The sequence below is a fragment of the Elephantulus edwardii genome, unplaced genomic scaffold (genome assembly GCF_000299155.1).
Source record: "Elephantulus edwardii isolate Elephantulus edwardi_28Jun2011 unplaced genomic scaffold, EleEdw1.0 scaffold00072, whole genome shotgun sequence".
Lineage (NCBI taxonomy): Eukaryota > Metazoa > Chordata > Mammalia > Macroscelidea > Macroscelididae > Elephantulus > Elephantulus edwardii.
The window spans coordinates 1,043,319-1,057,617 of record NW_006399822.1 but is presented as its reverse complement, the minus strand read 5'-3'; the positions used below and the strand labels follow the sequence as shown (position 1 = coordinate 1,057,617).

General features: G+C 60.5%; 2 protein-coding genes across 2 annotated transcripts in view; both read right to left on the bottom strand.

The window, feature by feature from the left end:
- Positions 1-2,979: 2,979 nt before the first annotated feature.
- On the bottom strand, positions 2,980-7,655 carry LOC102860924. The gene is made up of 6 exons (XM_006888863.1): positions 7,536-7,655; positions 7,082-7,222; positions 6,291-6,458; positions 5,332-5,515; positions 4,253-4,463; positions 2,980-3,091 (listed from the first exon to the last, which is right to left on the bottom strand). Exons 1-6 carry the CDS (start codon positions 7,653-7,655, stop codon positions 2,980-2,982), a joined length of 936 nt encoding a protein of 311 aa, XP_006888925.1.
- A 3,902-nt stretch (positions 7,656-11,557) lies between these two features.
- Positions 11,558-14,299, bottom strand: part of FBXO31 (F-box protein 31) — a 21,439-nt gene continuing 18,697 nt past the window's right edge. The window contains exons 7-9 of the mRNA XM_006888862.1: positions 13,852-14,005; positions 12,889-13,283; positions 11,558-11,780 (exon numbers count right to left, since the gene is read on the bottom strand). Coding sequence (XP_006888924.1) covers positions 11,558-11,780; positions 12,889-13,283; positions 13,852-14,005 — 772 coding nt within the window. The remainder of the gene's footprint in view (positions 11,781-12,888; positions 13,284-13,851; positions 14,006-14,299) is intronic.

Genomic DNA, 14,299 nt, shown 5'->3' with positions numbered 1-14,299 from the left:
TGGATGGATGGATGGGTGGGTGGGTGGGTGGATGGATGGGTGGGTGGATGGATGGATGGATGGATGGATGGATGGATGGATGATTAGGTGAGTGGATGGATGGATGGATGGACAAGTGAATGGAAGGATGGTTGGATGATGAATGAATGGATAGGTAGATGGATAGATGGATGTGAAAAGAAGGACAAACATGAATGAAGGATTGGCGTGATGGATGATTGGATGGATGAAGAATGAATGGATGGATAGGTGGATGGATGGATGGATGGATGGATGACGGATGGATGGATAGAAGGAAGGATGAATAGGACAAATGGATCAATTGGACAGACAGATGGACAGATGGGAGGGATAGAAGGACAGATGTGATATATTGATGGAGGGACTGAAGTAAAGATGAGAGGGTGGGTGGAAAGAAGGAAGGACAACGAGGGTGGATAGACAAGCAGAGGGACAGATGGGAGGGATGGGAGGCTGGAGCAGGTGGGTGGGCATAAGGAGAAGGAGGAACAAATGGTGCGGCTCACAGGCGCTGTTGAGGCCGTGGCTGTCCCACCTCTCCATGGGAGGCTAACATTTCCAAGCGTTTGCTTCTTATGTTTGACACGTGTTCCACAGCAGAACAAGGTTTGTCTGTGAAATATTTCTTTTTCTGAGCAAAAACAACACCTCTTTTTTCTCCTTCTTTCTTACAAGTGAGGCAAAACATTTCACATGGCCCCAAACAGACCAAGTGCCTAAGGGTCAGGGGCTGACAGCTTTCCTCCCCATGTGCATCATTAAGGTCCCATGAAATGAACGTTACCACCAGTCAGGACTGCGAACGAGGCCTTAAACAAACACCGAGGCCCATTCCCCAGGGTCGTAAACCCACAGAAACACTGCAGCTCCATTTGAAGCCAATTAAGAAACCTCCAGCAGCCAGCAGCAGCACCTAGCCGGCCTATCACCCAGCAAGCAGGAGACACTCTGTAAAATTGGAATTTCACGGGCTCCCAGGGGCTCAGAGGTCAGACCTGCAGACACCCCAACATGCTCTGTCCTGAAGCTGCCCTCTACCATCTCAGAGATGTGTGGCCACACCGCCAGAGTCCAGGTCACCCCATGGAGGTGATGGGCACGAGGCCAGTACACCCAGCAATCGGCACCACGGGCGGGCTTATGTACTTTCATTTGAACAAGTCCGTAGCACCTGCTCTCTGAGAACTCTCTAAACAGCAGTACACTTAGCCTCCACGGAGCTGAGGACAAGGGGCCAAGCAAGAGGCCGAGCTGGGGATGGGGGACCTAGCTGGGGACAAGGGACTGAACTGGGTACAAGGGATAGCTCTGCCCCACTGTCCTGCAGAGGAAACTGAGGCAGGGGCTCGCACAGGCAGGAAGTGACCAGCGAGCTGCGATCAGGCATCCCAGCTCAGAGCCATGTCTGAGGCCATGAAGCGCCAAAGGCAGAGGGGACATAGCCACATTACTCATGATAGCAAAGACATGGAAGCAACCCAAGTGCCGATCAATAAATGAGTGGATAGAAAAACTACAGTACAGCCACACAATGGACTACTATGTAGCACTGAAAAACAACCACCTAGTTAAACATTACACAACATGGGGAGAGTCTTGACATTATGCTAAGTGAAATAGCTCAGTCACAAAAGGATAAATACTGCATAGTACTGTTGCTCTAAGATAGGACAGACCTGGGGGGTTGGAGAAGGAATGGGGTAGGGATGGACAGACAATAAACACTGCATTGCAACAGATGGGGAAGAACTGTTTGAAAGGACTATACGATTATGCATTATATACGCAGGCAAACAATCTGGAACAAGCAGTGCATTGCAGGTGAGCTGGCGGGGAGCGGGGAAGGGGTGAAAATGTGCAACAATGAAAAAGTTTTTAAACGGGAATAAAATGTCTGTCACAGGATCTGTGATGTGGCCTGTGACTGGTCACTGCTGCCTGTGAAGGGGAGCCGCGTGGGTGCCAGCCGCCTGCATCGCCCAGGCCGTCTTCTCCTCAGGCAGGTGGCTCTCTGCACCCCAAGGTGCCCAGTCCAACCAGACATGTCAGCCTAGACAAGTGAGCCGAGTACATCCCAGCCACTGACCAAGCAGAGCGCCTTCAGCAAGACAGCATCCAGAGTGGACAGACAGAGGGACAGAGTCCACAGCTGAGGGCCAGCCTCAGGCCTGAGCTGGAGGGTTGCAGAGATGTCCCAGTGCAAGACCAGAGCAAACAAGGGGTGGGGGCAGAAGGTGAGAAAGGAGGAGGGGCAGGAAGGAGGGGAGGGAGGCAAGAGGGAGAGAGAGGAAGTGGGGAAATGGGAGAGGAGGGAGGGGAGAGAAGGGAGGGAGAAGAGGGAGGGAGAGGAGGGAGGGGAGAGTCACACGCAGAGTGAAGCTGACAGCCTAGGTCCTCCTGACCCTGGGCTGGGTCTAGCTGTGCACCATTCAGTGACCCCTGAGGGGGAGGCAGGTAGGAATGTGTTTTGTTCTTTCTGTGTGTGGGGGGGAGGCCATCCCCTCCCCTCTTCACTCTTATCAGCCAAGTCCCCATCCCCACAAGGCTTCCCATCACCTGCCATCTTCCCTCCCTCCGCACATCTGGATTCTGTCCTCACAAAGTGACCTGTCCTTCTGTCCCTCTCCAGCAATCCCCAGCGCGGCCGCCAGAGGGAGCCTCTCAAATCCAAGTCAGATGTCAGGGTCCAAGTTCCCCCAGGTGTCCTTCCCAGGGACCAGGACCAGGCCCCCCGCACTCCTGACACGGGGCTGGGATCTGTCCAGTGACCGCTGGGGCCGTGCCACATCTGAACACACCGAGCCCGACACCCAGGAAATGTTTGCAGTTGGACGAGTGGTGGGACACTGGGGGAGAACAGGTGTCGGGGGGCTCGGGTGACAGCCACCCACCCTTGCCGGTGTATATGCCACCACACCCTGAGGGTGGATATTCTGTGGGTTACACGTCTTTACAAGCTCAGTTCATGTATGATTTCGTGCTGTTTATGGAGAACCGGGCTGGAACCTCATTGGCTCTTGTCCAGTGGACCTGCCGGGTGCTGGGGGGCATGGAGGGGACAGCCCTCACTCTGGGGAGGGGGCAAAAGGCCGTCACAGAGAGAGGCACCACACAGCTTCCATAATAACATTTATTGCTGATGGCCAGAACCCAGGACAGCCCTGCTCCACACTCACACCAGGACCTCACACCTAGCGCCGGCCGCTATCTGAGAAGACGGGGCCACAGGCCTCCTGGAGTCCTCTGCTGTGGCCACAGTCCTGGCGTGATCACAGAGTCCACCTCAGACCTCCAACAGCTGACTGGAAGCAGAGAGGGTGGGAAGCAGGCTGGGACCAAGGCATCAGAGCCTCCCCTGGGGTCGGGGGTTAGGGGACACGGCCAGAGCCTCCCCAGAGAGAGGCAGGGGTGAGGCGGCACAGTGAGGGCCAGGTGCCTTATGTGGGCAGCACATCTCAGGCAGTTCGAATCCACCACAGGCCTGAAGGAAGCTGGGCAGTCTCCATTTACAGCCAGAAAACCTGCTGTGAAGGCTGCGGGGTGGGGGTGGGGGGGAGGTTCCCACTGGGAGGCAGCGAGCTAGGTTTTGATAAACGTAGTCTATTCATTAAACACTTTCAGGGGAGCAAACTGACCACACAGTTACTTCACTAGGCCTACTCGCGTTAAATATCATATGTTGGTTCTGACCACAGTGGCAGGTGGGCAGTGGACCTGCCCGTGGTTCCCATCTGGACACGGCGCTGGTGCCACCATGTCTGCCGGCAGCTGCTGCCTGGGGGCCTCCAGGCCCTGATCTGCGCTAGTCCTAAACCTCAAGGTCACTCTATTGAGTCCATTTGACAGACAGTGGCCCTGCGGGGCGCAGCGGCCCATCCACAGGGCGTCCAGGCTGCAAACAGGCTGCGTCATCGTTCCCTCTCAGAGCAGCGGTGGGCTTGAACCCCCAGCCTTCCTAGCAGCAGTCAGCACCACCTGGGCTCCTGCAGCTGCACCACGGGGTCTTCCGGAGCTCTGGGCACCGTCCAAAGGGTCTGTGCTGCTCACCCAAAGGCCACCCCCACGGTGGTTCGAATCCAGCTCTGTCGACATGAGTCACAGCCTCCAAGGCCCACCACAAGGCAGCTCAGAAGGGTCAGCTAAGAGTCGCTTCCAACCCCACGGCAGTGACCTGCCTCCCTCCCGACCCCCGACTTCAGTGTGGCGGCCCGCAGCAGGTGGACCTGCTCACCGGAAGGCGGCCAGGACGCTCATGATGGCCTGCAAGAGGCCCAGCAGACTGAGGCCCAGCGACAGGAAGGGCAGCAGGCTGGGGTCGGGGCCGGCCCTGCTCTCGGCCTCCGGGGCCCACAGGGCCTGCAGCAGCTGCCACTGGAGCAGCTGGGCTGGGTCACAGCACACCCGCCAGTGCCCGTACCAGACATCCTCGTCCAGGTCGTCTCCTGTGAGGAGAGGGGCGGAGCACAAGCCAAGTGACAGTCACCGCGGGGATGCCCGTCACACACGGACACCGTCAGTGGACAGATAGTCCACCTGGGACTGACTCCTACGTCATCCAGGGAGGGGGCGGAGGGGGGATGGAGCCGGCCCGGCCAGGACTGGGGACACGGAGCTGGGCGTGCTGCCACCTGAGAGTGGATGGGAGAAGTCCCAGCAAAAGGTCAACTCATGTCCAAGGCCTCAAGGACCTGATGTGAGGGGCAAGTGACTTGGCCTTCGACCTGAAGACCTCCCTCCTGGCCCTTTAAAAATGACCCTCAATGTGGAAATTAAAACCAGGCCCCAGAGGCCACTGGGAGCCTGGCCACCAACACCCTGGGCTCGCCTCCTGGCTAAGCTTCAGCTTCTCTGACAGCAGCCAGGGCTACGGCCAGATCCCAGGGTTTGCGAATCCAGTTTTATTGGGACCCAGGGGCATCTGCTCACATGGATGGAGCACCTGTGACAGCCCTCCCACCAGGAGGCAGTGTTGAGCGGTTTTCCAGGAGAGTGCCCACCGGAAATGTACCACCTGGGCACTTCCTGGGAAGACTCATTGCCACTGGGTGAGATGACCCCCAGTGTCCCCCCAGGGGTCAGAACTCCCCTCCAGAACAAAGCCAGCCCCTCGCTGGTCCCACTCTTCCTCATGAAGACATCAAGAGGCCCACTCAGGACAGCTGTGCTGACTGACTTCTGAGCAGCCTGGGAGTGGCACAGTGTGACCGGACCCCAAGCCTGACCCACCCCAATCTGGAGTCCCTGGAGCCGGGAGAAACCCCACGACGCCACCCCCCCCCCCCCGTGGTGTCCAGGCCGCCTGACCGCTACCTTCGAAGTCGTCATCGCTCGGCTGCTCCCCCTCAGCCTGAGACACAAAGGCAGGCTCGGTCAGCATAGTGGCCGCAGGACACGGGACATAGGAGCCAGCTACGATGCAGGCAGGACACCTCAGGAGTCCACACGGGCTGGCTAACTGGACTTGTGGGTAATGGAGAGAAGGAAGCTGGGGGGGCTGTGGGCACAAGAAGAGGCTGCTGTGGGTACCTCCCAGCCCGAGGGCCACAGACGCATTGGCACAGAGTAACGCGGCTGGGAGCCCTGGGCGGCATCCTACTCCAACGTCCTCCTCACGCACATACGTGCACACGCAAGTCCATACACATATATACATGCATGCATGTGTTCCCTCACATGCACACACCGTATATATGCATGCATACACACGTCCCCTTGCACACACACGTATGCACATACACACACCCTGGAGCCTGCACACCTACACGTGCGCGCACACACATACACCTGAAAAATACACACAAGCTGTGCACGTGCACATGGACGCATCTCTGCCTGCACACACGCACATGTGCACCCCTACCAGCACGTCTGCAAGCCTGCGTGTGCACAGCTGTACTCACGCACGCACACTCACACACCTCCAAGCACGTCTGCAAGCCTGCGTGTGTGCACAGCTGTACTCACGCACGCATGCACACACACGAGCGTACACATGCACAGAGACCTGTGGTCAGGACGGAAGGAGGCTCAGGGAGGCAGGAGGATGGGACACAGGTGGGGGCGAGGAGGAGGGAGGGGAGAGGGAGGAGAGGGAAGGAGGCAGCTGGGGGGACTCAAGAGGCAGGAAGAGGGGGAAGGGATAGAAGTAAAACGTGGGGCTCCTCTCAGAGAACACCTCTTGCCCAGCCACCAGGGCACTGACACTCCCTTGCTCTCCCAGCTTTTCAGCGCCTGCCGGAAGTCCCCAGTTTCCCCTTCCTGCCCCTTGCCCCCCTTTCTCTCACCATCTTTGGGGCCCGCAGGCACTGGGGTACCCAGTAGGGCATCACTGCCTGGTCTCGAGGGACCGGAAGGTGGCCCCCAAAGCGGTGGCACGGGCAGCTACAGGTCCTGGGGGTCCTGGCTCTGGGGGTCCCGGAGGTGCAGACTTGGCCTGTCTTTTGAACCAAGCAGAGAGGGAGGGTAAGAGGTGCTGAATGGGAACAGTCAGGTACCGCTGGCCAGTCTCCCCTCAGTCCCAGCACAGGGCAGAAGGTCTGAGTGTGCCCTGTCTGGGCCCCCTCTCCCTGGCCCCCAGAGCCCTCAGGACAGCACGTGCCCCTCTGGGCCCACACGGGGTACCCAGGCTCTGGAGCCCAGGAGCCATCCTGTCTGCATCCACCAGATGCTCAGAGGTAGGGCTCTGTCCTCAGGATCAAGAGCACTTGGCTGCTAATTGCAACGGTGGAGGCTACTCATTGCCACATGGGGAAAGGGCCTGCCCTCTCCTCAGAACAGCCAGCCACTGGAGACCCCACGGAGCGCCCCTGCCCGGCACGTGTGGGGTCACCATGAGTCAACGTGGTTCCACGGCCACCGGCGCTGCTGCATCCATGTGGCCATGACATGGTCACACAGGCGAGCAAGCACACACCTGCCCCACCGGGTAAGCCCACCCTGCACACTGCCATCCAGTCCACGGAGAAGAGTCAGCTGAACACGGGACCCGAGATGTGGATGCTTCCACTGCCACTCACATCCACTCCCCATGCCAGGAGACACGCCCGGCCGAGCCACCTACCTGTGTCCAGGGCCTCAGGGACAGCGGGACCCAGTCGGGAAGCCCAGCATCTGCCCTAGGTATGGGCAGGTGGTCTCTGGGTTCCACCCGACATGAGCAGCAGATAGGCCCGGGGGTCACAGTGCTGGGGACAGGGCCCACCTAGAGGGTGTAGAAAAGAGAAACTGAGGCACAGGTTGCATGAGGAAGAGCCCGGGGATGCTGGACAAGGAAGCGAGCAAGGGGAGGAACCAGCACAGGGATGAGGCCTCGCTGCGGGGTAAGAACTGGCCCCTTTCTGAAAGCAGGGGTACACCAGCTCTGGGGGCTGCAGACACTGTCCCTGTCTGTGGGTTGGGTGCATACGTGGTGGCAGAAAGGCCCACAGCCCCCGGGACGACAGGGATGCAGCTGCCCAGGAGACACCTGTGTCCATGTGGCGTTAGGATGGCCTGGGGCGTGGTGACACCCTCACATCCCCCAGGGTCCGGGCCCAGTGGCTGGCTTCCTCACCAGATTGTCCTTCCCGAAGGATTGCGATGCACTCATCCTGGAAAAGATGCTGGACACTTAGAACATGAGCCTTTGTGGGCATGGGGACGGGACTGGGGCAGGGGCAGGCTGGACATGGGTGTGGGGATGACGCCCCAGTGACAACCATGTGATGACAGGGACGGTGGGGTGATGAAAATACAACAGAGACCTCACGTCACCAGCTTCACCTTGTAAAGTTAACAAGTTCTACCCCAGGAGCCACCGCCCTTCCACAGGGGATCCTGGCCCTGTCCCTCTGTCCCTCCATGCTGAGCCACTGAGATGCTGCCCCGTTAGCACCTAGCCCTGAGCTCCTGGCCTGAGAGTCCTCTGGGGCACTGGACTGGGGTCAACATGCCGGAGCAGCAGAGTGAAAGACTGGAGTTGGATTGGTGAGGGGCAGAGGGCAGGCCAAATACATGCCCAAAAGAGCCCCTTCCTGGGCCTGGCTGGAGTGGGCACCTGCCCAGACCATCTCCCTACCCTGAGACACACACCGCCAACCTCTGCCACCGGAGTGGCCTGTGGGTCCACAGGGCACCACACCCCAGGTCCTTGTCCCCTGGAGGGGAGTGAAAAAGACTGGAACCAGTGCCCAGGGACAATATGGACCCCGGTGAATCTGAAGTTGGCCAAAGGCATCTGGGCCAGGACAGGCAAGTCCCATGGCAAAGGGGCCCTGCAGCTTGGCGGAAGGCACCCCCATGGCTAATAAGCTGGCCACTTGAACGGGCCAGTGTCTCCGCCTGAGGCGGTGAAGTGGTCAGCCTCCACAGGCAGGGCTTGGGGCTCCTACGGGGCAGATGTCCTCTCCTGTGGGGCCACTCTGAAGTGGACTGACATGATGTCACACACTGCATAGGGTGACCAGCGACGAGCTGCTCGATCTGGCCTGTGCTGGGGAGAGACCTGAACTCCCAGCCCGGCGTGGACTTTGGAAGATCACCAGCCCGTCAGGGGGCAACTGCCCCGTGCACCTCTGAGGCGAGCTCGCTGAAGCCGCCCCACGTACTCTGGTCTTTGTACATTTTTAAAAAATTGTGACGTGAATGAAAGACGCCCTCGCTTGGTGGTGCTTCCTTCCCACCCTCCCCCACTCACACCAGAGCGTGTGCTCTGCTCTTGGGTCGTAACTGGGATAACGTGACGCCCAACCATCCATTCACTTCAGAGTGACCATCTGGGCACCATCGCATGGGGGACCCGCCTCTGCAGAGGGTCACCATGCTCGGTAGAGGAGGGTCAGTGGAAGAGGCTTCCCTCACGTGGACTGACTCTGAGGAGGCACAGGACACCCCCTGCTCGTCCTGGGGTCACAGGGACCAGGAACCCGCTAGACAGCACCTTAGATGGCACCAGACAGCATACCACATTCGGGGCGTACTCACACACAGGGGTCTGTCTCTCCCCTGTTCTCATCTGACTGGGCAGCCTGGACCAGCAGGTATTTCCCACCCAAGACAGATGAGGGCTGTGCCTGCGCCCTGGTCTACTGCCCACCTCTCACCTGGCCCTCCCGGAGCCACGAGCTGCATGACCACCCTCAGTCCGCCCACCTGTCGGCGTGTGGCAGCTTGGGCTCCTACGGAGGAGCTCACGCCACCCGTGCAGGCCCTGTGTTTTCCTGCCTGTCGTCACCTGCTTTCACCAGCAACCTAGGAGAGGCACAGAGGTTGTTCTGTGATGACCAGAGGCCAGAGCGGGCAGCCTGGCCAGGCCCAGCGCCCCATGGCCCAGCCCCACCATGTACCAAGGCCACGCTTCCCAAGCTGCCACCAGCCCTGTCTGTACGTCTCCGGGGCAACACCCCACTGGACATTCCGCTGGAATGTTGATCACAGAGGGGAGGCAAGCTGTCGGGTGAGGGGCCCAGTCCTGCCACGCTGCTTGGCCAGGGACAGCAGGCTCAGCCAGGAGAGGGGAGGATGTCAGAGCTACGAGCTCAGACTCGAGTGTCCCCATGAGACTGGGCGGGTCCCTGTTGTCAGGGGGACAGCAGGAGAGTGACAATGGAGCCATCATCCTGTGACATGCTGAGTGCCTGGAAGCTCTGAGGACAGGACAGTCCTGGGACCAGGCTGCATGGCAAGTGGGACCTGGGGTCAGAGAGCTGGCCAGGCCCCCAGAGGCCAGGCAGACATCGTACTGCCAATGGTCAGCGGCCCCTGACCCCACCCCAAAAGTAGGCATTGAAGAAACACTGGTAGGGAAGGGGATGTCTCCGAGCGGACAGACAGGGGGTCAGTCTGCAGAGGGGCAGCAGGGCCTGGGTGGCTGAGGTGACCGTGGGGGAGGGGAGGGGAAGGTGAAGAGAGATGGGGGATGGGGGTACGGGCGCAGGAGGGGGACAGGAAGGACAGGATGAATGGGGGGGTGGGATGTGCGAGTGGGTAGGACAAGGGGGAAGAAAGGGAGAGGCTTTTGGTTTGAGGTAGAGGGTGTCACTGCCCCCAGGTGGCAGCCACCCCAGGGCAGAGAGGGTCAGGGCCATCGAAGGCACCACAGGCCTCATGCCCCCAGAGCGCCCTGCAAGGGGACATCAGGAGCAGGGGGAGGCAGCTAGCCAAGTGCAGCCTGCGCCCTCTCCTGGTGGGAGTGGCCCTCTCCGTCCAGACCTTGTGCGTGCAAGTGGGCCTGAAGGGCAAAGCCGCTATCTGGGTGACACCTTGAGGTCTGCTGTCCTTCAGCTTCGGGCAGAGGCTGTCTCAAAGACCTGCTGCCCATCCTGGCCTGCCGATGTCCCCTGCGGTTGTCCCCACCCTGTCCCAAGCTGCCCGCTGACCCCATCCTGACCTGCAGGCATCCCCCCAACTGTGTCCCGGTCCTGCCTGCTGACCCCATCCTGGCCTGCAGGCGTCCCCTCGGCTCTGTCCTGGTCCTTCCCGCTGACCCCATCCTGCCCTGCAGCATCCCCTCATCCTTTCTCTGTCCTGCCCACTGACCTTCAGGGCTGGAGTCCAGCGGCAGGCATCCGTCTGCACTGTCACCCGCACCTCTAGCTGGGGAGATCATGACTGGTCCTGTCAGGATGCCTCCCACAAGAGAGAGATTCAGCAAGGTTTGAAAATCATATTTATTTAAAACTGCAGAAGATCCCCAGCCCCAAGCTGCCACTGGCCAAGGCACAATCAGACCTCTCGCCACCTGGCCTGGCAGGACCTTCCCCAGGACAAGCTGATGCTGTGGGCATGCCCGCCTGTCCTGTCCATCAGTCCGCGCAGGACTGGAGATGTCTCGGCCACATTCATGTGCTCTCCTCCCAGCAAGCGAGTAACACAGATGAGCAAGGGAAACATGAAGCCGGTCACAGCCTGCACTGTCCCTCTACGCCCAGCACCCCCAGTGTCTTCAGAGGCTGTGTCCCCCCGGTCAGCACGCCCAGACACCTTCAGCACACAACTCCATTGAGGAAGGACACAGCCGCATTCCCAGCCCCCAGCTGACCGGTCACTTCTGTCCATGCTGCGCTACCCCAGGGTGGGCAGTGACCCTGAGCTGACACGTCATAGGTCAGGGGCAGTGGGGAAGGACATCCATCCAGGTGACATATGCAGGCCGGGGACTGTGTACCCTCCAGGATGCTTGGCCCTCACAAACCTGCTGTCTGCGGCCTGGGAAGCTGAGAACCCCACACCTCTGTCCAGACCCCAGGCCTGCACTCCCCCAGCCTCAGTCCCACAGGCAGACCCTCGTAGCCTCTGCACCATGATGCTGAGACCACAGAGGACACACCTATTCTCCCACCACCAAGCAGCAGGGACACTCCACGAGGCAGTCAGCACACTGGGCACAGGGGTCCCTGAGGGGACGCGTGTCTCCCGTGTGACATGCTTGGCTTCCCGCACAGCTGGGGCAGGCTGGGCACGGGAACCGCACACACGGCGCAGGCTGGGCACGGGAACCGCACGCATGGCGCAGGCTGGGCACGGGTACCGCGGCCACGACGCAGGCTCGCCCAGCCCCTCAGGAGGCCAGCGCCTGGATGTTCTTGAGCATGTCGTCGAAGGCCTGCGGGGACGGGGCCTCAGCGTTCTGGAAGGCTGCCCGCACCCGGCTGTAGAGGCTGAAGGAGCGGAGCTCCAGCCAGATGAAACCAAAACGGTCCTCGTCAAAGACCACGAAGACACCCGGCGTGCGTTCGGGGCTGGTGAAGCCGTGGCCAGCAATGAGGCCCGTGCCGTAGAAGCTGGGGAAGAGAGACAGGGTGAGGGACGGCACACTCCAACGCTCCCGCTGAGGCAGAACTAGCCACGCACAGGCACCTGCCCCCCTAGCTACACTGTCCCAGAGTGGACACCCTGAAAAATACAGACAACACGCTGTTTCTGACCAAGTCACGTGCCCCTCGGGGCAATTGTGCTTGTTAAGGGTGCCCTGAAATGGTCCTGTCTCAAAGCACCCATGAGGTCAGAAGGAAGCCCACGTGGCGCTGCCCTGTGCCCTTGCTCCCAGCCCTATCTGGAAGGGCCAGCAGTCTGTACACCGCCTCCCGTGTGGTCAGCGTGAATAGGAACCAGGGTGACATAAAAAGGGTTATCTCGTCTGAACAAGAACCAGGAGACAGGACAGGACTGGCCCCAAGCTCCTTCCAGGGAGCTGCCCCCAAGACCACCTTCCACTGTGGTCACCAGAAAGGATGAAGCCATCCTCTGTGGGTGGGGGAGCTGGGACTCTATACACTGAAGAGCAGGGGGAGCTGTGATCCCATCCTCTGTGGGTGGGAGAACTGTGATCCCACACTCTGTGAAATGTGGGGAGCTCTGACTCCCATTCTCTGGGGGGGGTCTGATTCCTGCTTCTCTCTGGGGTGGAATGAGCTGCGACTCCCTTACTCTTCAGGGGAGGGGGAGCTGGGCTCCCATTGTGCAGAGTGGGGACCACTGTGGCCCCGCCCAAGCAGGAGAGACTGTGGCTGGCGGGCACAGCGATGTGGTTTGTGGTGACTTGTTTCTGTGACCGGCCGAGCTGTGGTGGTATCGCTGTGTGCTGAGTCAGGGCTGACTCACAGTTGACCCTTTAGCGCATTTTCAGTCTTCACAGCACACGTCAGGAGACTGCCCGTGTGTCCTGCAGACGGCTACTGAATTTGACCATCCGCCTTGGTGTGGGGCTTCCTTATCACGAGACCACAGGCACTCCCTACCCAAAACCGCGGCAGCCTGGCATCCCCGAGCACACTACGCAGACCTACCAAGGCCAGGCCCCAGTCTCGGGGTCCCCCAGCACTGTGTTCCACAACCCCCAGCCGCGGGGTCCCTCAGGAATGGGCAGCAGCCCCCCTCGGCGTGCCTTACCACATCCTGCAGGTACGGGGGTAGTCCTCGTTGCGGGAGCTCACCCCCAAGGGCAGCACGAACGGCTGCCCCGACTCAGTGGGCTGCTGGGCTGTGGCCTCATCACCGCCCTTGGGCTTCTGGGGGCCCTCGGCGGGTTCTGCAGCGGCGCCCTTGGCAGGTGGCTCTCCTGAGGACAGGGCGGGGCCAAGGGCGTCCCCTTGCACCGTGCTGTCCCCGTGCGCGCCCTCGCCGGCCTCCTGCCGCTGCTGCTCCTGCCGCAGCTGTTCACGCAGCTCCAGCACCACGCGGGACAGCTCGTTGAAGTTACGTAGGTTCTCCCCCTCGGGCAGCTGGATGCGGTGCCTCAGGTCCACCTCCACCGTCTGCTGCCCAGCCGGGATGTTGGGGTCACCCTGGGGGTGCAGTGGAGAAGGGGAGCCAGTGAGAGTGATGGTCACCCTCAGCTGGGACACTCTGTCTATTGGCCACAGGGACACTGGAGCACGGGGGTCCTTCCCTGGGGCTGCCCTGCATCCTAGCCCACAAAGCCCAGCCCCAGGACACAGCCAGTGTGGGGGTGCAATAAGCTCCCAAAGGCCCTCAGCACCCGAGTCTCTGAACCCACATGTTGGCACAACAACGTGCAGTCACCAGGTGCTGGTGACCAGCAGGCTCTGACTCGGTCAGGTGGCCTGGACTCTGCCTTCTGAAGGAGGACAGAGTGGCACTGGGCCCCACTCAGGCAGAGTGCACACCCCCCAGCCCAGGTCCCCACCCCGTCAGGGAGAGTGGTTCACCTGCCCCAGCTGGTCCTGCCCCACCTCAGGCATGGCTGTGGTTCAGCTTCCCCCCCAGGAACCCCTCAAGCAGGGCTGTGGTTCATCTGACCCCCCAGAACCCCCTTAGGCATGGCTGTGGTTCAGCTGCCCCCCGGAACCCCCTCAGGCAGGGCTGTGACTGGATGGGGGGGCAAGCACTCACGGTGATCTTGGTGCCACGGGCCCGCAGCCCATGGTAGCTCAGCATGACCACCTCCAGGCCGTGGCTGCCGTAGGTGCCCTTGAACAGGCCGGGCCTGATGAGGTCATCAGGGCGACTAGGCGGGAGGTAGATCCGCCGGTAAGTCAGGCAGTTGCTGTGAGGAGAGGGCAACTCTGGGTCAGGAGGTGCCATGAGCGGCCACACCGAACCACCCAGTGATGTGAGGTCAGCCAGCACTGGGCTGGGCAGGTGACCAGCATTAGTGTCTCAGGGTCATTCTCGTCCCTCTGTCCAGCACACACATTCAACGTGTACTCACACAGAGTGAGCCTGTCCCCCTCCAGCCCTGACCGCTCACTCGTACTGGCTGGTGTAGATGAGCCTCATCAGATGGGCCCCTGTCCCCTCCGGCCCTGAGCACTCACTCGTACTGGCTGGTGTAGATGAG

Coding starts and splice junctions, on each gene's coding strand:
- LOC102860924 (XM_006888863.1), bottom strand. CDS start 7,655: ATGCCCACAAAGGCTCATGTTCTAAGTGTCCAGCATCTTTTCCAGGAT. Junction 7,223..7,535: donor GGGCCCGGACCCTGGGGGAT/GTGAGGGTGTCA, acceptor TACACCCTCTAG/GTGGGCCCTGTCCCCAGCAC. Junction 3,092..4,252: donor AGCGTCCTGGCCGCCTTCCG/GTGAGCAGGTCC, acceptor CCCCCTCCCCAG/AGTGAGGGCTGTCCCCTCCA.